This window comes from Heliangelus exortis, chromosome 9 (genome assembly GCF_036169615.1).
Source record: "Heliangelus exortis chromosome 9, bHelExo1.hap1, whole genome shotgun sequence".
In the NCBI taxonomy this organism is placed as follows: Eukaryota; Metazoa; Chordata; class Aves; order Apodiformes; family Trochilidae; genus Heliangelus; species Heliangelus exortis.
The window spans coordinates 14,446,186-14,468,241 of NC_092430.1; the positions used below are offsets into that span (position 1 = coordinate 14,446,186).

At 42.4% G+C, this 22,056-nt stretch overlaps 1 protein-coding gene and 1 long non-coding RNA gene across 2 annotated transcripts in view; one reads left to right on the forward strand and one right to left on the reverse strand.

The window, feature by feature from the left end:
* Positions 1-15,176, reverse strand: part of LOC139800159 (IgGFc-binding protein-like) — a 57,623-nt gene extending 42,447 nt beyond the window's left edge. The window contains exons 1-15 of the mRNA XM_071752978.1: positions 15,032-15,176; positions 13,571-13,620; positions 13,335-13,484; positions 12,009-12,271; positions 11,329-11,410; positions 8,966-9,031; positions 8,455-8,699; positions 6,530-6,813; positions 5,575-5,852; positions 4,399-4,997; positions 3,456-4,020; positions 3,122-3,321; positions 2,636-3,016; positions 1,990-2,276; positions 1,035-1,306 (exon numbers count right to left, since the gene is read on the reverse strand). Coding sequence (XP_071609079.1) covers positions 1,035-1,306; positions 1,990-2,276; positions 2,636-3,016; positions 3,122-3,321; positions 3,456-4,020; positions 4,399-4,997; positions 5,575-5,852; positions 6,530-6,813; positions 8,455-8,699; positions 8,966-9,031; positions 11,329-11,410; positions 12,009-12,271; positions 13,335-13,484; positions 13,571-13,620; positions 15,032-15,099 — 3,790 coding nt within the window. The 5' untranslated portion in view covers positions 15,100-15,176. The remainder of the gene's footprint in view (positions 1-1,034; positions 1,307-1,989; positions 2,277-2,635; positions 3,017-3,121; positions 3,322-3,455; positions 4,021-4,398; positions 4,998-5,574; positions 5,853-6,529; positions 6,814-8,454; positions 8,700-8,965; positions 9,032-11,328; positions 11,411-12,008; positions 12,272-13,334; positions 13,485-13,570; positions 13,621-15,031) is intronic.
* A 1,780-nt stretch (positions 15,177-16,956) lies between these two features.
* LOC139799846 (uncharacterized) lies at positions 16,957-21,907 on the forward strand. The gene is made up of 3 exons (XR_011727485.1): positions 16,957-18,876; positions 19,665-19,779; positions 21,290-21,907. It is a non-coding gene; the product is annotated as an uncharacterized lncRNA (long non-coding RNA).
* Positions 21,908-22,056: the final 149 nt, after the last annotated feature.

The following is a 22,056-nucleotide window of genomic DNA, read 5'->3' on the forward strand; positions in this document are numbered from 1 at the left end:
TGACCACATCTTGTTCAAGATAGAAACTGCTTTGCCTGCCACAAGGAGCATGGCGCTCCTCAACTTGCTCATCTCTTAAGCCATGTGCCTTGCCCAGTCAATGTTGCTCTAATCTGCCTGGACCCACTCACAGAAATCATCACCAAATATGCTGGCAAACTGCAGTCTGTGGACGGAGCTGGATATGGTGCAGAAAGAGAAGCAGAGTTTCTAGACTGAGGGTAGGGCCACCTTTCCCCTCTTTCCCCCGGGCTGACACACACCTATGTCCCAGGTGTGCTCATGGCCAAGGGGAGAATGGCCAGCCTAGTGGAAGTAGGCAGTTTGATGGTGCATCTGAGAGAAACCTAAGGACAGGCAAGTTGAGGTGTAAGGTTTTCCAGGGAATCATCCCTGGAATTCTGGGTATCCCATCTTGTACATTAATCAAGGCTTCTGCCTTTCTCCCTCTCTCATACCTGGTCCCTCTTCTTCTCTCCACTTTTGTGGGTCGTAGCTTTCTAAGACTCCCAGAAGCTCAGGGGCTCTGTCTTGGATGGGTGCTACCAAAAATTTTCAGCTACCTCAGGACCTTTCAGACTACTTCCTGAAGCTGCACTTGATATATACAGAAGGGCAGTACGTGGTGAACCCGTAGTGCCTCTTGACTGTCCCTCAACATATCTCAGGCAATGTCCACCACCTTACTGCTTAAAAGATGCTGATAGAGCACCCTTGTCAGGCCACTCCTGTGCTGAGGACACCCCTATGCTGTTTTGAGCACATTGGGCAGGACACCTATGAAAACAGAGAGAAGGCCCCTGCAAACTGCCGGTCTCAAAGGGGCTGTGCAAAACCAGCAGCTTTGCTATGTGAATTTAATGGCTTGCTGGATCTTAAACCATAGGCAGAGGACCTAAGACCAAAGAATGTACAAGAAGAACATCCATGATCTGCCAGAAAACCCCAAGTGACTACCAATGGCTGCCTCAGAACAGGAGCTCAAAGATTGTTACAATTCACTCATGAAAATACAGCTAAAACCGAACACTTACCACAGACAGTGCCAGCACTCCAGTCACCCAGAGCAATGCCTGCCTCAGCACAAGCTGTGGCATAGGCCTCCAGGTCATTGCAGAGCTTCTCCGTGCTGCCACCCGTGGCACACTGGTCGTAGACACAGCTCTCAAAGTACGTCTTGGGCGGCAGAACTGCATGGCATGGCTGGAAGGGGCCACCGAGTTGTGTGAGGATTGCACACTGCTTATTAGCTGCCTCCTCCTCAGCAGGGGAGCAGGGCACAGGAGGGCTGGTGACTGGGTGACACCTACAAAGCAGACAGCCAGCCCTGAGCTCACATCAGCCACACCGCTTCATGACCTCCTCCCCAACCAATACGTCAGCCTTTGGACGCCAGATCCCTCACCAAGACAAGGCACCCATGGCTGTCACTTGCAAGGCTGTGCAACACAGCCTACAGCGCCCACTATTCCCTTCCCTGGCATCAGGAGGACAGAAACAAATGGCACAGAAACTGCAATGGCAACAGCTTGGGAAAAGCATCGTGCCGAGGCCCTGCCCTTTGTCCCTGGGCTCAGGAACATTCAGATGCAGCGTGTGGAGTGGGGTGGCATGGCCCTGCACAGAGGTCGCCGAGGACCCAAAGCAGAGCACCGGTGGGGAGAGAGCCCCGTGCACCCTGACCGTATGGCGGGGCCTGTACCCTGCCACAAGCAAGGCAGCCTTGGGGGGGAAGGGGAACGGCCACACGCCCGGCATGCAGGTGCAGACAGCACGTGGCACTGGTGGGTGGAGCAGACAGGTGAGACACGATACGTTCCCTGCGTGGAGCCTCTCTCTGCTCCTGCACGCACTTGTTCCTGCAGCCGCCTGCCTCCTCTCCCTCACGCCATGCCTGCCATTACCAACCCTCCCTCCTTCAGCCCCTCATGGCTCCCCTCTCCCACACTCCATTTCGCCCGTCATCTATGCGACGGAACAAGGACTCACGGCCACTCATCATCCGGCACCATCCAGCTGTCTCCAAAGTCATTGAAGTCGGGCACAACAACCCCGTCGGGCCGCATGAAGTCGTCCTGCTGGCTTCCAGTGTACGTCCCACACAGCCCACACAGCTTGCCCTTGAGATTCTCAGAGACCTTCACCAGGAGCTCGTGGTCCCCATTGAACTGCAGCTGCAGGCCCAGCTTGGTAGAAACCCGCACGTAGGAGCCACTCAGGGAAATGGTCACACCGGGGGCAGGAGAAACAGGCAGAGATGCCAGAGAACCGTTGATCTGAAGAAGGGGGAGAGAGGGAGACAGAAGCGTGAGGTGATGCCCTCCGCCGAGAGGTTACCACTCTTCCCTGCAGTGGCGCCTGGGCCCTGTGAGTGAGAAGCACCGATGGCATGAGAGGCCCTGCCCAGGACTGTGAGAACAGCAGCTGCTGGACGCAGCACAGCCAGACTCAGGAAAAGAAGCGGCAAACCGGTTGCTGCGCAGGCAGCCATGTCTGTGCCGCTCAGAGCCTCGCCATGCTCTTCTGTGAGCACACCAGCTGGCCCAGGGAGTATCAGGCTCTTCCTGGGGACCGAGTGGTACTTAATGGTGCCTAGGGCATCTGTTGTTGCCAGGTGTGAAAAGGAGGGGCTTACGTAGACCGCCTTGTTTTTGCGCAGCACAATGTGGAGGCCTCCCACGCTCAGTGCCACCGAGTTCAGAGCTGTCCAATTCTGGCTGCTGCGATGTTCATTGCGAGTGGTGACGCTGAACCCAACGGAGGTGTTGCCACAGCCCGTCACCACTGTGTAGTTGCAGGAGCCCTGGAAGTGGTGCAGCTTCCCATCAAAGGTGCTGTAATGCGGGTCGCCGTAGATGTGGCAGAGAGCAGTGTTGGCTGGGTAACAGCCCCTCTGGCCGTTCTGGATCTTGCAGACCTCATCCACACCACAGGACAACGCAGAGCAAACCATCTGGCCGTTGCCTTCGCACCGGCACTGGTGAGTGCAGTTGTCAGTCACAAAGTGCTCTCCTTTCTGCAGGCAGAGAAGCACCGAGGGTCAGCACATCGGACAAGAAAGCAGAGGTAAGGGAGCACCCTGGGAGGGCCTAAGCCACGGCAGGGCAAGGTTGTCACTCACGCTGTAGTAGTTGCCCTCAAAGAGGCAGCCACACTGGTCCTCGGGCACACAGGTGTCTCCACTGAGGAGAAAGCCAGAGGTACATGCACAGCCTTCCATGCAGGGCTTGGAGCAGTTCAGCAGAGGGTTTCGGTGAACGCAGGTGGCAGGACACCCGGTCATGCAAGGGTCGTAGTAGCTGTTGGTGGGGCACAGCAGGGCTGGAAAGGGAAGGGGAGAATTAGGAGCAGCAAGCTTCCAAGGAAGGGGAAGAGCAAAGACCTGCTTGGAGGAGAGGTTTTGGCCAGGGGGAGTGCCGCGTTACCCTTCTGGCCACTGCAAGGCAGGTACTCACGGCAGAAGGTGGCATTCCTCCAGGGAAGAAGAGTGATGCCAGCTGCCTGGCATGCGTCAGCGTAGGCCTCCAGAGTAGCACACAGGACCTCCTGGCCACCATTCAGGGCACAAAGGTCATAGAAACAGCTCTCAAAATAGCTCCGGGGGTTGATCACGGCATGGCAGCTCTCAAAAGAGCCAGGCCTGGCAGTCAGCATGCCACAGAACTGGTCTGATCGGTAGAGCTTCTCCTCTTCTGCACTGCAGGGTGGGGAGGGGACGGGGACACCGCAAGAGGAGTCGTCGTCTGGGACCTTCCAGCTTTCCCCCAGCTGACTGGAGTTTGCGGCTTGCTGCCCGTTGGGCATCATGTAATCGTCCTCTCTCCTGTTGTTGAAGTTCCCGCACATGCCACAGGTCAGGTTGAAGTACGTGGTGGGCACCTTCACCTCCACCGAGTGGTCAGCGTCATAGGACACTCTGAGGCTGAAGTCTGTCTCCAGGATGATGTAGCGACCGCTCCTGCTCACCGTGATGGCACCTCCCGCCATGCTCACCGGCAAGGTCTGGCGCACGTTGTTCACCTAGGGCAGACACACCGCAATGGACCCTGGACTCTTCCCTGGCCTCCCCGGGTTCTCCTGCCCTAGGGAAATCAGCTGCCAGGCTGGGCATGGCAAAGTGGTTCCCGGGATGCCCTCACACCCAGACGCCCCAGTGCCTGGCGAGCCACGTCTGTGTTCTGCACTCTGCAGGGGCCCCTCTTCAATACGGGCCACATTCCCCTTTGCCTCCAGCCTCTTCCAACCCCTCTGTAGGGGAAAACCAAGACAACCCAGTGGCTTGAGGGGAACCCACCCAGGCCTGGGACAGGGGAGACGCCTGGTACATGCCAGGTCCTGCCAAGTAAAGCCAGCCCAGCCTTGCAGCCGTGCCACACTCGTGCCAGCCCCACTGCCTACCAGCACTTGGCTCTTCTCCTTCTTGACAATGACAATGCGCTCTCCGTACACCTCAACCAGGACTTGGCGCACATAGGACACTCTGGTGTTCCCACGATGCTCGTTCTTGGCCTCCACATTGAAGTAGGGCAGGGAGGTGGTGTTGAAGCACACTTTGGCCAGGGTGTAGGTGCAGTTGCCCATGAAGTCGTGGGTCACTTTGTCAAAGGTGTTGTAGTGAGGGTCACCGTGGATGTTGCAGATGCCGTAGGAGTGTTCGAGGCACTCAGGTTTCCCATTCTGCACCCCGCAGTACTGTCCTGCAGGACAGGAGGCATCAAAGCACTGGACTTTGCTTCCCTGCGCAAGACACTTGCACTTGGAGGAGCAGGAGTTGTCCGTCCAGAAGCCAGAGCCCACGGGGTAATGCTGCCCGTTGTGCCAGCACCCGCACTGGTGGCTGGGCACGCATCGGTCGTTGTAGAGCAGGTACCCGCTGTCACACACACAGCCCTCCACACACGGCAGGGCACAGGCAGCAGGAGCCGTTGGGTCAACACAAGTGGCAGGGCAGGCTGCAGCACAGGGCTCATAGTGACTGTTGGCTGGGCAATCCATTTCTGGGTAAAAAGAAAAATCAATTTAATAATATTTTAACTGCTGAAGCGCTGGGGTTTTGTTTAAATCAAATTCTGTCTTGTTTTGAATCTTGGAGATTGGAGACAGTTTCACACATGCCTTTGTTTTGTTACCACCCCTTAAATATATTTTTTTTTAATGCTCTTTGAAGTTTTCCTCATTAATAGAATTGTATAGATCTCTTATTCTGAAAGACGATTGCTTTCAGTTCTTGCTTTGTACTGAGGGTATTGGTGTACTTTTAGTTGTTTGCACTAAACATTTGCTAAATATAGCTTATAGCCTTGATATTGTAGCTTTCTAAGGAAAAAGGAAAAACATCCAATTCTATTTTAAGATAGACTAGAAAATATATCTCCTTTCATCTGAAGCATCTTAACTGTTATCACTAAAACCTTTCCAAGGAAATCAATTTGGGGGACAGCATGTAACCCTGAGGTTTCAAGATTCACAGTGTAATGTAATTACACAAAGTCTTGTAATTCTTTCTCTTCAGGAACTCCTAATTATATTCTGTCTCCTGACAAGTGCTTATTTCCACTAATCTTTGATACATACGGCAGAAGGTTGCATTTCTCCATGGTGTCAGCTGGACTCCTGCAGCCTGGCACACATCTGCATAAGCCTGCAGATTTTCACAGAGGGTTGCATTGTTGAAATGAAGTTCACAGAGATCATACTGGCAGGCATCAGAATAACTTTGTGGCTCAACTACTGAGTGACAATTCTGGAATGGACCATTGGGATCTGTGATCAGACCACAGTATGCATTGCTTTCGATCATGTGTTTCTCATCAGCAGTGCAATTTGGAGTATGGCCATCATCTGGCATGCACCTAGAGTGGAAAAGAAAGGATGTGGAAAAAAATCAACAATCATCTTTGGATGTGCTAGCACTTAAGATTCTTTACAAATCACATCTAATAAAACTACAGGGCTGTTCCCAGACAAAGTATTACATATTCTAAAACTCTACATTGAAAACACTTAGCATAGAAATTCAGATTTTACTATGATCTAAGGTTACCTTATAGCCTTTGAGGCCTGTAAGAAACCCAGATAACTGTTTTAGTTAGACCCAAGATAACTATTATTAGGTCAAGCTTTCACCATGGAAAATATCTAGGAAGGACAAAAAAATTACAATCATTCAAACCTCTACTATCATTAAATATGATAGTAAATACGATACTATCATTAAATATTGTGAAATTATAAAATAAATAGTAAAGTAACTTAGAAGAGTTCAAACAAGATCTTTTACTATTACTATTGATACAGTGTAACATAACTAAAATCTTAGTGGGCATCTGCAGTGTCTAACTGAAATTTTGTCTTTTTAAGCACAGTTAAATTTGCTATGAAACTTCATCCAGATAGATAAAGTCAGTACACTGACAAGAATATATCTTTTCCCATGTGCCTGCCACTTTTTGCCCACACAACAGCTGCTTGAAGTACCGGTCACTGCATAACAAACAACTAAGTTGTAACATTCCTGCTGGAGTCCTACCTGGAGTCATTGTAAACCTGCCAGCTGTTGCCAAGGTTGACTGAGTTTGTTTCCATCTCTCCATCTGGGTTAAGGAAATCATCTGCTTTGTGACCATTATAGTTTCCACATATTCCACAGACTTTTGACATATAGGTACTGGGAAGAGTGATTTCTGCTCTGTGATTTCCATCAAACTTGACATTCAGGCCAAAGTCAGAAGTAACCCTGACATACTGCCCACTGAAGGAAATATTGACACCATGTACCAAGGTCAGAGGAACCACCTGGCTGACTCCATCAACCTGCAGGCACAGGGAAGGACAATAATCTTAAACAATTTAAAACAAGCATTTTTAATGTGTCCCTCCTGTATCACATCCCTATATTTTCAATTTATCCAAAATTTACAAAAATTAGCATCTACTTTGAACATATTTTCTTATTATATATGCAAGAAAATTTGGTTTACTTAGACACATACCTATAATAAAAAATATTTAATACAAGAAGGTACAGAAGAGGAGCTATTGCACAAATGTGGAGTCTTGCTTTGACAGGACCAGGACAGAAAAACCTGTCTGGGACACCAGCATCTGCCATCCTGTTGCTGTGGCAGTGATAATGGGGAGCAGCTGAGCCTGTAAGAAGGTGAGGATGGGTCAGGTGACCCAAATGGACCAGGTGCAGTATTCCTTTCCATGGTGCTTAGTATATAATGGCCCTCAAGAAAGCCTTTTGGTGGTGTGCTGGCTTGGTTAGGCTGTGTATGTAGTTGTTCCTTATTGCCTCACTAGGCAGCAACATCCTTCATCAAGACAGGTCATCTTTCTAGCTAAGGCCAGTTTGGTTGCTCTAAGACTTGTAAATGGTCACAGAAATTCTGGCCTTGGGCACCCCCATCTGCTGCCAAGTCCAGTGTGAGACCTTTCTGCTTGGGAAGGAATTGCCAACTGAGGTAGGTGAGCTCTCTTTGTACATATTTTTATATACATTTGTAATTTGCTATGGAAGTTTAATCTAACATCTAAACTTTATTTTTAACTTCCTTAGACTTACATAAGTTTTCTCTTCCAACCTTAAAATCTCTCCCCAATTCCCTTCTTAATCTTTCCCTGGAAGGGTAGTGGGGACAGCATCTGTCACTTAGTTACTGTCTAAAACTGTGACATGGCTTTATACTGGCGGTTGCTGGTGGTGTCCTGGGCAGCTTTTTTTCTATCCTGGTTCTCTCAAATCAGGACATGTGGATATAGGAATTCATTATGTTTCTAAGATTAGATGAGAAAGGTCTTGGTGTACATCTAAACCTCTCACATAAATCACTGTAATATTTTCTTACAAGAAAGGTGTCAATGAAGTAAGGTGACTTATTTATTGGAGGTTTGAAACAAACATGTCTGCTGTCTTGGCCTGTTATGGAAAGGAGTCATAAGGAAGCCTTAAAATACACTAGCTGGACAAGTGGTTAAACAACCAGGGTAAGAATCTTCAGACTGTCAATCTAGGACAATCTGGCTCTGACTTATGGCAGATGCCGTAAGTGTTAAGTGAAGCTAGCAGTGATGTGGAATAACTAGAAACCAGGGGTGAGTATGCAGCTTTACAGGCTACCATACAGGATCAGCATGTAACCACTAGCATGGGCCCTGTTAAGGTAGGCCATTTTATTCCCTGATGCAAATCAAGTTTGAGTATAGGGGCAAACTAGAAAGGCATGCTAGCCCAGCAACCCCATCTGGAGTGTCAGCTCTACTCCTACCTTTTAGTAACATGGCACAAAATTTTAGCTTGTTTTCTGTCCTGGAATTCCAATGTTTACAAACTCCACATTACTCTTAAATATCTAAATATTACTGTATGTATGCTGGAAATTTGTAGTTGTATAACAGTTTCTTCCTTCACACTATGAGCTACTGATGATAGACAGCTGGTTCCAACCTTACCTTAACAACTCTGTTTTTACCCAGATTGATCCTGTAGCCATACACATCAATGTCTACGTATTGGACATAGGACACGTGAGTGTTGCCTCCCCTGTGGTTATTGGCTGCTTCCACATTGAAGTAGGGCAAGGAGCTGTTGCTCTCACACAGCTTGGAGAGGGTGTAGGTGCAGGTGCCCATGAAGTCATGACGCTGCTTGTCAAAGGTGTAATAATGAGGATCTCCATATATACTACAAATTGCTTCTGGAGACAGGAAAGATGAATATGTTCTTTTAACATATGAATACATCCAGAAAAGCCATCACATTGTAAAGTGTGAGAACACAATTATTAAGACTTTATAGATTACATATGGAAAAACTGGAATAGCAAAAACGGATTTCTATGGCATAAGGCAATGCCATCGAGAGATACTCAAAGAAATTAACTGAAGCAAGTAAGTAGCACTGGTAGTAAAAATTTTCAGTGCCTTTCTAAATTGACCAGCATATCTGATTTTCTAAAATTACCTGTTATTGGTGGTGGTGTAGATTCTGTTGGTGTAACTGTTGGTGGTACAGAGGTAGGGACAGCTTCTGTTAATAAAGACCAGGCAATACAATGAGTTACAGTATTACAGGGTGAACACTACGTACACACCAACACGCGTGGGTTACCTCTTACTCTTTGCCAGCATAAAGATAGAAGCTTTTCACTGAAGGAAGTGGAACTACCTATATTTAAAACTGAGGATGTGTGGGTCTTTTGAGCACTTGGGAAAGCTCACCTGATAGCTTTGTTATAGTGACTGAGCTTGTGCTGGCATGCTTCTCTGGATCTGGAATTGTATTTACAATTGGATGTGTGACTCCCTCTGGTGTGTATGTTAAGGCATGAAGGTCATAGTGATAGTGTCTGCAAGTGCTGGCAGATCTGGGAGTGAGCAGCCTGCCAGAAGGTGCCATATAGCAGAGACAAATCCCAGGACACTGGTGGTTTCTAATCAGAGTTTTGTTATTTCTTCCAAGTGGTATTTATTTCTTAGGAATGTGACAGCTGTAAGAGCTTTCTGCTGACAGATACAACAAACACTCCTTTTGTGGAGTCTTTCCTCATGCCTTTCTCCACCTATTCTTTATACATCACAAAGTTATCTTCTTTTAGAAGTGTTTGCAAGACACGTAGTTTCGAAGCCAATAGACTTAATGTAACTTGAATTCTCATGTATACTGATAAATCTCTGTACAAAATTATCCTGCTCACTCAATGAGCTGTAACTTCAAAGCTTAAAATATTATGTGATAACCCACCTGTAAAATGAGATCAGCTCCATTGCATGCACTAGTTTCTGGTACACCTACTTCTTATATGCCCAGTTCTTCCCATCCAGCTTCCTACTCCGGTGTAAATGCATTTTTTACAGATCTAGCCTAGAATTCCTCTTTTTGATCTTTCAACAGTGAAAAATTGTCAGAAAAACCTGATGTCTGTATCCCTACAACAGATACTGATAATGGTGATTGTAATAACCTGATAATGGCTGTATTCCCACAACGGATATTTCCCAAAAGCTTTAACTTTGTTGTACAGCTGACAAAAAACCAAAACAAAAAAAAAAAAAAGCCCCACAATAAAACCCTTTTCCTAATATTATTGTCCCTAGAGATCTAAGGCAAGGAAGTTCTTTGAAGGACTACGAATATCACCATACTCTAAAGACTGCTTGTTGAAGTTGCCTTGGAAGGTAATTTTTCAAGTGACAAATGAAGATAGATTTAGTTTTTCATTAGTTTGATTAAAATGTCTTTTCAAAGAAACATTCTTGTAGAAACAAAAAGTTGGAAGGACTTTGACGTTTAGCAAACCTAATAATTCACTTAATTATCATGGTATTAGTACCCATACATTTGAACAGAGGGAGGAGCCCTTTTCTCTTGTCTCGTGGAGTCACATTAGTGCACTATCCAGTGCATGAATTGTATGGTAGTATACAGGGGAAAGCAAAGAACTAGCTGTCCCTAGAAAGTTCTTTCCCTCCCCCTTCCAAAAAAAAAAAAAAAACCAACCCAAACCTCCCCCACCCCCCAAAAAAGACCCCAAACCAACCAAAAACCCCACTTCCAGCAATATTCACAGAATTTTAAGGAAAAAAGGTTATGAGGGTGTGGACCTGAATGTAAATCATACTGGTTACTCTAAGTTTGAAGTATTTTATTGTCATTATGTGAGTAGTGTTTTTAGTGACTGAGCTATGTTAAGATGTAACAACACTTTCTATGTAATTTTCAAAATGTTTCATATTCAGTTCCTATTTTGTAAATATTGCATGCTTATCAAAGATGAGATGAAACTGTAATTCACTTCCAGATCCTGGTCATCCACAGCTTGTGCCAGTGTTCGTTTCAGAGCCCAGGGATTGAGCTCAAATTACTGAGTTGGAGATGGTAGAGCACCTCAGCTTTATTAACCCCTGTTATTTGTATTTTTTCGTGACATATGGCAATGTTGTGTATTTACTAAGATTATATGAGATTTACTGTAAAATGCTGATGAAACCATTTAATCTGGTATCCCAGATTGTGCCTTAGCTTGGTCCAGAGCTGCACTTCAGATTTAAAACAAAGTTAAAATTTGGACCTTATGTAAATGGTCACATTTAAAAAGAATAGGATAACTTGTTCTGAATGTTTGAGGTGGTGGGGAAAGGTTTGGGATGATAGTTTCAGTAAAATAGATAGCATTCTAATGAAGTGAGCTGTAAAATTTTTGCTATTTCTCTTATGTGGTGTGAAGTTATGAGGAGTTAGTATATTGTATGTGGAACTGAGTAATGGTAAACAGCCTACACAGAGATGAGGAAGGAATATTCACAAAGGTGCAAGCACAGACTTACCACAGGATCCATCTCTTACTCTCACATTGTCCAGTGCTGTATCCCCATACTCTGTCAGTCCTCGGACAGCCTCAAAAATTACCTTGGCAGGACACAATATGAATTACTGCATCAGGAGTGTTTAGGTAAATATGACACCATTTCCCTTTGTGTGTTTTCAAAATATTTTTTCTAGTCTATCTCTAAAGTCATCAAGTTAAATGAGGCTACAGCAGTTCTCTTAGCTTCCCTCAGAAGCCAAAAATAGATATTCTGTAATAAGGTAAGGACCTCCAGAAAAATTACTCTTTTGCTGACTTTTTATGAGAATTAGTTGGATTCTACAGAGGAATCCAATGTAGGCAGCAAACCAAAGTTCAAACCTTAATTCACAACAGACAAAACTGCATTTTATTAAGGCACCTAAAGTCCTTGACTTCATGATAAAATGAAGAAGGGAAGGAAGAAGAAAAGAGAGAAGACTGAATATTTTACTTCTTAACTAAGAGCACCAATGCAGCTCAGGGGGTTGTTTGTTTCTTAATTTATTGGCACAGAGCATGAGGTCATTATATTTACAAAATATAAAAAATGCAAATCTTTGTTATATCTTCTATCTTACATGCACAAACTTTTGCAGCCTGCAATGGGACAACAAATGCTGAGACTGTACAAAGAAAATTATTCTGAAAATATATTACCTTTATCTTTCTCTGTGTTGGAAAATTATGAGTGATGGCACCATATTTCCACAAGGAACTCTGGTTTCCCTTCCGACTCCACACTGTAGACTCCCCTGTGCCATCTTGGATAAGCACTCTCAGCTCATTCATATGTTCTGACCCAAACATATAGTACCAGAAGTCTATGCATATTTTTTCAGAAACCACAGTATCTGGGCTCTCAAGTCTATTAGTGTCAAATGGGATCAGATTACTTGCTTCTTGGTAGATGAAATAGCCTTCTGCAGAATGAAAAACAACCAAAAAAGGTTGAGTCTTTGTAACTTGTTAGTTGTAATTTAAAAATGAAGTATAACCCAACTCTGGACGAAATTAATGGCTAATTACATTAGCAGTGTAAAGAAAAAGTAGAAGGTCTTTGGAATTTACATTTCAATGATTATCACTATCTAGTTATCCATCTGACTATGAAAAGGAATAAAAAATAAAAATTATCATTTTTATATGATAGAATACGGCTCCATGCATTTAACATTGTCATATGTTTTACCAGGCAAAAAATTCTAAATAACTCACAGTTAAAGTGAAATTGTCTGTGACTATTCGAAAAGCAAAAATATTTGTGTGAATCCAGATTAAAAATATTTAATCTTTCAGTGGGCAATTTCAACTTTTATTCCCAAAATAGAGAAAATGCAGAAAATTATTTAGTAGAAATCCCAGCTAATACTGTTCTAATACATTTATTGCTGTCTGAGTCTGACGGTAGCTGACCTTTCAGTCTTGGGATAGTCACAGAAAGCAGTATGACTGCAGACTCATCCTTCATAAATGGATCTACTAGAGCAAGGATACAAGTTCAAACACATAGAGATGGAGCCATACTAAGCGCTCATTTGATTGGATGACTGTGTTAACCCTCAATATTTCAATCACTGTAGTGGAAGAAAAGCTTTGTGAACTTATATACTTTAATTTTAGACTTAGTCTTGTTAATCTTAGCTACAGTGAACGTTATTTAGTTCCAGTACAAGGACCATTACATTTATTGTCACTACTGCCAACAAGAATTCTCTTTAATAATCTACTGCATATTACTGCATTCTCTTGGAGGCCTAAAGCATGACATAATTTGCTTTCTTATACTTCCATGCACTAATAAAGTTTTTCAACCCAGTGTAATTTACTTGAAACTGGCATAGTGAAAAGTGAAAAACAGGTGTCAGCATGAAACAAAACTGATGCATTTCTAATGGCTTAATGAATCTTTTCTTTCAAAGGAAGAAGACTAAAAGTATTTGAACTGTCATTGAAAGGAAATTCATGTCACAAACAAGCACTTACTTCCATCAGGATAGTCACCATCAGGACCTGTTCCATCAGTTGGAGTGTTGTGCTTGGTTCGTATCCACACTCCCTGGCTCACAGTGCAAGGTTGAGTCCAGTCACAAAATGGCCTTGAGTTGTTGTTAAAATCACATCTGGTAAGGTAAGCTGAAATACAGCACACTGTAGTAAGAAAGGGGCTAGAATGTTCAGAAATTGCCTTGGATGTAACAGCACTAACAACATGCAGTTACCTGTTTCAGGATCCCATGTTCTCAAGCTACCAGTTGGTCTTCTCTTGAGCCTGTCAAGAAAAACAACACTGATAAGCCCTTGTGGAATTAGCATCTCAAAAAATGTTTATGAAAAAAATGTTGGATGTTTCACTGAATAACTGGATAGATCCAGGGTTTTATCCACATCTGACTCTTTTTATTCCCATATGTACTTACTCCTTCACAATAAAGCTTTGAGAGTGAGTCAAAGGTGGGATATGTTCACTACATCTGGAGTGGAAGGATGCTCTGCTTTGTATCTTACTGAACTGAAAGGAGAACAGTTCTCCTAGGTACAGAGAACTACTGAAGGGATGGATAAATATCAGAAAATACCAGGGTAATAGGAAGCCTTGCTATTAAGTTTCTCACGGCATTGTCATCCCAGCTGCTGCAAAGCAAAGTGTTTAATAACAATAAGCTAGTGTACTGTGTAGCTCTGTTTATTTATGTATTGTAGCTCTGTTATTTTATTTCTTTCAGACCTGGCAAATCTCCCATGACACAAAGTTCTCATGTCATTCAGGTCTTCTCATCCAGGTCTTCTGTTTTACCCTGAAAGTGCTGCAGAACAAGCAGTTACAAATGCATGGTCTTTGTGGTGCTGCTGAGTCCTGCAGAAGAGATCTGACACTAGACCAAAATCCCACTGTGGATCACAGCACAGGTTCCTGTGCTCTTTGAGTGTTTAGCCCAGGGAAGGGATTTCCAGGATTGCAAGGTGGTAATAGTAGTTCTGGACATGCTCTGGTAGTGGTCCAGAGTTTCAGGCAGCAGGTACTCAGTTCCAGCCTCTGTGGTACCTTCTCCTTATTGTACTTGTTATCCTTAACACAGACTCTGACCCTCAGTGAATACATGACCATGAATGTCCTCACTGCCCCTCAAAATCTAAGCAATGTCATTTAAAGAAACTAGGGAGATTAGAAGCAAATGTTGCATAATTAATTCATCAATGAAATGCAGCAAGCTACTGAGAACTAGACTGAGCTAAAGCTAAGGAGGGAAAAGAATATATATGAAGATAAGATAAGGTAAGAAATTTTTCTTTGCAGTTCCTAGGTTTCTTTTTCCATGAGAAATGGAAAGCTGTTACAAGTTTCCACTTTGCCTCTATTCAGTGCTATCTTTAAACATTTACACATCAGGCAAGTCCTGAAGTAAAGGTCAGTGCAGGTATGTTCAAAGTCAAAAGCATTTTATACCTACTGCTGTTATTTTGTCAAAATCTCTTCTCTTTGGATGTACCTTTAGAAATCCACAAGTTACAGGTTTCTCTCAGAGACATAATACAATGAAGAATTAAGCAACAACAAAATCAAATAATTGCTTCTTTTGGTCTGATTGTACAACATTGCACATTTTAAAAGTTAAGAAAGGATATTTAAAAGAAACACTAATCATCCTCAATTAAGCTACATTCAGTACTGTTCTACTTACCCTGTGGTATTCAGCACTGAAATACAGAATAAAATTAAAGTGTATTGTAAGTGCCAGAGAGTCCCCATGCTAGGAGTTAAGTTTGCTGTGTGGTGTTTTGCATAGTAGTCCACCAGGAGTACTCGGCGGAAATGAGGAGGGGCTACAGTGAAACGAATATATTGACCAGAGGGTGGAGGCGATTATAAAAATCTGTCCAGGCATGTATCAGTTATGTACCCTGGGTTATCTACCCTGAGAAAAGTACATATGAACTGAAAATTCATATTCTATGCTATTGCTTTGATATCTTTATTGTTTTGCTGGAGAAATTGATTTGATTTTGGCCATTTTTTTTCTGCTGTTGTATATTTAAAAAGTCCACAGCTTTAAAGAGATTTTTTTTCTCATGTTGATAGAAGGACAACTTTCTTCATTTAAAAATTGCTGCCTAGCTTTCACTGCCAGTATAAGTGAGGTTTCTCATACTGACTGAGTTTCTACCCTTTCTGAAACTAGCAGGAAACAAGCCTTCAATTTCATCACAACAGTTACGTAGTCATGGACACAATTCAGGAACAATTCAATATAATTGCTATCATATTGCCCCTACTTAAAAATAAAAGAATCATTTTCTGGGCTTCAATGAAATCTGTCATTTGCTGGCACAGAAAAAAAACAGGTGGATCATCCCCCCTGCCAGTCGGACCTTTATTTTCCATTCTTTTGGAGCATTCCTTGCACTGGGGTCTGCAAATAAATGGCTCAGAGGTAGCTGAATTCCCTAGTTCACCTGAATTTACTAAATAATGAGAATTAAAGGAATTTGAAAGTAGAGAAGAAAGTGTAGTGTTCCCTTTCATTGCCTGGAAACCCCAGACCATGGCACTTTTATATATAAAGGAGTGTCTGGGAGTGGGGCTTTTTGGAAAAATGGTCTCCTAGTTATGACCACTTTTCTTTTGTGGTTATGTTCTAATGATTAAGGTCATTAAGGCTCCATAATTTAAGTATGGAATTTCTTCAACTCCCTTTTTCCCTGCTCAGCTTTTCACTTTTTTTTTTTTCACTTACCATAACAAGTAACTGAGGAAGTGCTTATAGAAACAAAGAGAAATAAGGAAGGCTAAGGGAAGCTAAGTAGAAGCAAATATACTTTGTTTGGTGTGAACTGATAAGTTGACAGTGGGTCTGGTGCTGCATTCTGACACAAGCTCATGCCCCACACAAACCTCTCCAAAGTCAGAGGGTATCAGCTTACTTGACTGATATCATCCATGTTCAATAAAAATAATTTCCAGAGAAAATGTGTGTATTTTTGGCAATCAGTATTGAGGGAAGAGCATTTCTGTGATTTAGAGACAAGAGACTCATTCCCTGAACAAAACTATGGGCCATGCTTTTCCAGTTCAGTTCAGGAGAGCCAAGTGTGAGGGGCAGATTACAGGAAATCTTCAGATGAAATTTGCATTGAGAACACTGGGTTTTCAGCAGGGCTGCTGAGATGGTGGTTCAGGAAGTGGTAATCTGGGCCACAGCTGTCCTTAGCACTGTAATGCACAGCATGGGGCCCTCTAGGTGTGGAGGGATTCCTCATTAATCTGACACTGCTCCATATATTTCTGACAAGAATATGTGTGTCCATCTTGGAAAGAAAGCAACCCTCTGGTAAATCCATCCATCCAGATGATGCACTGTCTTTGACCCCTCCTCACCCATGGCAAATATGAGACACTACTATTGTCAGTCCTAATTATTCTAGCATTTGTAACTGCTCTGAAGTATATAAATATGGTTACACCATTTTCTTGAATCCTAGTGTTCTTGGATGAATAACACTTGTACTTCACTGTGTTGCTAATGCTTATTCTGTGGTGGTGTAATCAGGAGACAGGTAGAGAGCTTGGCAAGCTTAAAGAACAGGGAAAATTATACAAAACCTTTCTCTTTAGCTATAGGTCTGCGGCTAGTTGAGCCCCATGGTGACAACAGGAGACTGCTACACTGCAGGGTACAACTAGCACAAAGCAGAGAAGTCACTGGCTGAATATAAAATGCTGATGTCTTGCTGGGATGCACGTGCAGCATGTGTATACCCTTGGGCCTACTCAGTCTGAGGCTATATCTCAAATAAATTTTAATTGGATTAAGTAAATGGCTGTTCTTAAATGGCAGAATTCTGTGCAGATTCTCATAATTTGGAATACATCAGGGTCAGTAAATTTGCAAATAAAAACTGAACATCTTTATCTGATTTTCAGGCAATATGAATGTATCTCATTGGGCTTTGCACAGATTTATCTACATTGGGGTTTTGCATCAATTTTAGTTAAACTGATACAGTTTGTGCAAATAGAAGTATTCCTCTGTTGTTTCTATTCAGGTAATAATTAAGTTCTTCCTCTGTCCTAACAAATGACTGAGTCATCTTTTGCAGCACGTAGTACCACTGTGACTGTTTCTGGAACACCCAGTGCCCTGCAGGCTTTACTCTACCTTTATTCATGTTGTGCATGAGAAGTCACTGCTTCCTTCAGAAATCTGTCTGCACTGGACTCTTGTTGGAGTTACCTACAAGTCAATGTTCTGGTAAATCTTCACTAAGGAATTATGGAACAAACAATCAGCACTCATAAATACATAATCAGACCTATTTAGATTATACAGAAGTGCAACTTATCTCACCTTTGATTTGTTGAGTAATATGTTTTGCTTGATATGCTTAGGAGGAAGTACACACAAAAAAATCTCTGTTGCGAAAAAATAAATGGATGTTGCTTGGATGAGTAAAGTGTCCTTGTGTTTTACTGAACATGAGCCGAGGTTGTTTTTCTAACTGCTGGCTCTCCAAACGGATGCTTAGATTTGAAATTCAAGCTGTCTTTTTCCCGATCTGATAGTCATAGATAAAATTACTTCCTTCTTAATTTTTGGGTGCTAAACCTGCAATCATTAGATTAGAAAATCAGTTCGTAAAAGCTCAGAAATATTTCGAAGTCTGACTACTAAAAATAGATGAAACATAAAAGACAACTTTGAATATTTATTTAGGAGCATGTCTCTGCTTATTTATCTAACTGCCATCTTTATGCAGAGGTTTGTTTTTTGTTTGGGTTTGTTTTTTTTTTTTTATTGTGATAAACTAGTCAGCTGCTTCTGATTCATTGGAATTCAGCAAGTTCATCTGCACCTTGATGTACTTTATTGCCTTGTATCTACAATACACAACAAACCTGAGATGTGCAAAGGCCATTCTCTACCAGTCAGAAGCAGGGTAATGCTCTGCTTCCATCAATGGGTTTGTAAAAGCAAGCTACCTTCAGAGACAAAAGATTTAAACTACCACAAAATTTTAATTCTCCTCCTGCAATGTTTCAGTTCCAATATTCTACTGTAGAAGATGGTGGTGTGGGTCCTAGTTCATTATAGTGTAAAGAGAGGGACTCCTGGATCCTTCTCTATAACATAACTGGCATATGAGATGCAGCTAAAACTAGAAATCTCTAATTTCTGAAATTAGAAATCACAGGCTTAGTATAATGAGTGATGAAGTTTCTTTGGATTTTTAGCATGCCACTGCCTGCTCCTTTGATAAAGTCTGTGTTCTCTTTCCCATCCTCTACACTCTGATGTCAGCAAGACTTTCACTTACTTGAACCTCATTTTAAACAACTGATTCTGTCCAGTTTATTTTTTTTCCTACAGATCCCATATGAATTGGTGCAGTTCTTTGCCTTCCAATCTGATTCCTTGTGTTCTGAGTAATCCTGCAAAACTCTTGCCTCCTCCTGGTCTTTTTGGGAAGGGTGACTTCTCCAACCAGTTACCTCCTGGATAAGACTGCTTCCTCTTAAGGTATTCCTAGGGTATGGTCAGTTCTTATGTCAAGAAAGTCCTTTGGATATCAAATGGCTTCTACAATTAAGCTTTTATTTAATATACATAAATGTTCACCTATAAATTACTTTAAAATGAAGAAAATTGTCGACATCTATTCATATGGCTTTTTCTAATCTAAATCCTATACTTCCCATGACTATTTTACTATTCCTATGACTATGGGAAGTGTAGCTACCATTACCTAGTAGTAGTTTCTACTAATGCAGTTTCCATTACCTAAGGTCACAGATACCTCCTTGCCCAGTCTACAGGAAAACTCACCGAGAGGTGACTGTGTTGAGCTAAAAAAAATTTCAGTCTCACAGCTCCTGCTGTGAGAGACTGGAAAGTTAGCTTGTTGCTCAGTTTGTCCCCAGGTCACAATCTAAACCCAGTACAGACCCTAGCAGGGTGTGAAGCTTGTGAAATGCATTGATATTTGCACTTTGTTCTACAAGCTCTACATCTTAAATGAACTAAACTTAAATGGAGATCACTTGTGTCATTGACAGGTTCAGAGCAAGTGATCAGCATTCTGCTGTTAGCTTTGTAGTGAACTGTGTTTTTAAAAGACTGCTTGAGTTTTGAGCTATGCAGGAAAACAAGACTTATGTCTCTTGAGGTAAACAGGGTTCTTTATCAGCAAAGCATTAAGGATGCTAGATGACATCTGGGTGTGCTTGCATACTTAAATATACATAAAAGAATTGTGTGAAGAAAGTTTAGGAAACAGAGCTGACTATAAGGGGTGTTTTTTATTATTTTTTAATTTTAGCATATGAATGTGATTTCCTTGTCCAGAAAACAATGACAGTTGGTGACCATTTTCTATCAGATTGAGTCCACTCAAGGTGGGACATTCTAGAAATCATAATTGTACTCTGATCAAGGTAAGATGCTTTGAATTGGGGTCTGCTGATCAAAATTCAAATTTTATACATTTCAGACCTCCAAGCTTCCCTCTTTGCTGGTGAATCCTAAAATGAATAATCAAAGTCAAACACATAAATAAAAGATGAAGAATGCCAACTACCATGCTGCTATAAAGTGAAATGTGGATTATCAAACACAACACATGCATATAAATTGCTTTTATGATCTAAATTAAGAAATTATCTTTCAACCTTTAAATGGCATATAATGTGTTGAGAAAGAGTGCCCACAGCAGTGCATATGGACTCAAGAGGAAAGCCTCTGAACATGTTATTTTAGGGTTTGGTAGGTAGAAGTGGGTATAGAATGTATCCTCTCCCTGCTGAGAGAAAGAGTCTGAATGGAGGATGTGACCTGGGAAATGAACACCAAACTTAAAAACTTGGCAAGCAAATTGTTCTTAGAAACAGGGATTGCCATTGCCAGCCAAGTCAGACATTCATTCTTACTAAGCATTGCTGATCTGTGTTATACTGGTAAGAGTAAGGAGTGTCTATTAACATGATTCAGAAAGATACATTGCTGTCGTAATATCATATATTATTCCAGAAAAGTAGAAGCATCTACAGAAATAAGCAACCTTTGCATACTTAAAAATGCAGAGCTGGAAAACTCCCTCACTAGACCCCTGCAGTGAAGTATCACTGGGAACAGGTTTACCTGCAACATCAGGGGAGACCTCATTGCTGTCTACAACTACCTGAAAGGAGGCTGTAGCGAGGTGGGAGCTGGACTCTTTTCACAGACGACCTTCAACAAGACAAGAGGACACAGTCTTAAGTTGTGCCAGGGGAGGTTTAGGTTAGATATTAGAAAGAATTTCTTCACGGAGAGGGTGATTAGGCTATGGAATGGACTGCCCGGTGAGGTGGTAGATTCTCCGTCCCTGGAGACATTTAAAAAAAGACTGGATGTGGCACTCAGTGCCATGGTCTAGCAACTGCTCCGGTGGGTCAAGGGTTGGACTAGATGATCTCTGAGGTCCCTTCCAACCCGGCTAATTCTATGATTCTATGATTCTTCCCTCTTCTCTTGTGCATAGGGAAACTGACCAATAATACTGTAGTTTCAAAGCATATCAATAATATCAGAATATTTTACCCTTTTTCCAGAATAGTAAGTATGCCCACATATGTAATTGTATGAATAAAACCATGGTAATGTTTTGACTGATCTGGAATTGTATTGGCCAAGATCCCCCAGATGGACAAGCCCATGGCAATGCACACAAATTGCAGAATCATAACATAATTAAAAGAGAAAGGGAACTGTTAAAGTCACCTGTTTTACAACCTGCTTAAAGCCTAAGTAACTTCAAAATCATATTAAATTGATCTGAGCCTTGTCCAGTCACAATGGAAATACCATGACCTGAGTCCCTTTCAGATTGCTGTGTTTGACCACCTCCACAGTGAAGTCTTTTTAATACAATCATTAAAATGAGATTCTCTTTGCCCCTGTATTCAGGAACGCATGCAGAAGGGTCTGTAAATGTGCCCCAACCAGGAATAACAAAAATACAGAGCAGACAGACCTTTCTTTGATAGTCAAACCAGACAAGAACATGTGATTTGCTTGGCTAGTACAGAGTGCATCTGTGTCATGAGCAGGACTTAAAACTGTAAGTAATGGAAGTTGACATCAGGCTTCCTAAATAATCTTGTAATGGCTTAATAATCACAAAGCTCACATCTCTGTTCTTCTCTTCACTGCCCTGCTCCAGTAACCACTAGGTTACATTTTCAAGTTTTCAAAGAAACAGAATGCTTCTCTCCCTTTTTTGTTTTTAAGCAAAACACCACCTGTGAGTCAAAAATACCCACTTAATTCCACAGTTCAGGTTTGTTAAAAAATGTCTCAAGCCTAGGGTGAAAACGACAGAATTAGCAATGATTTGTAAACATCTGAGTAAAGCCAGGAAACAAGAAGAAATTCCCTTCACACTGTTAATGTTGTAAGTACAGGGCTTCCAAGAGGCAAACCTATAAATCTTCCCTGTAGTTTTAAATAAGCCTTTTAGAGGTGGAGTCTGTGACACCCCCAAGCCCTGGCAAATTCTCTTTATTCTAGGCCTGCTATACAAGGAGTATAGAAGAGGATAATCTGTGAAAAAAGCTTTATGAGAAAAACCCTAAAGAAAATTAAGCATACTAATCAGTTAAGATTTTACTATGGAAAATAGCTTTCATTTAATCCCACAGTTCTTCTATTGCCTCATGTTAACATGTAAATCC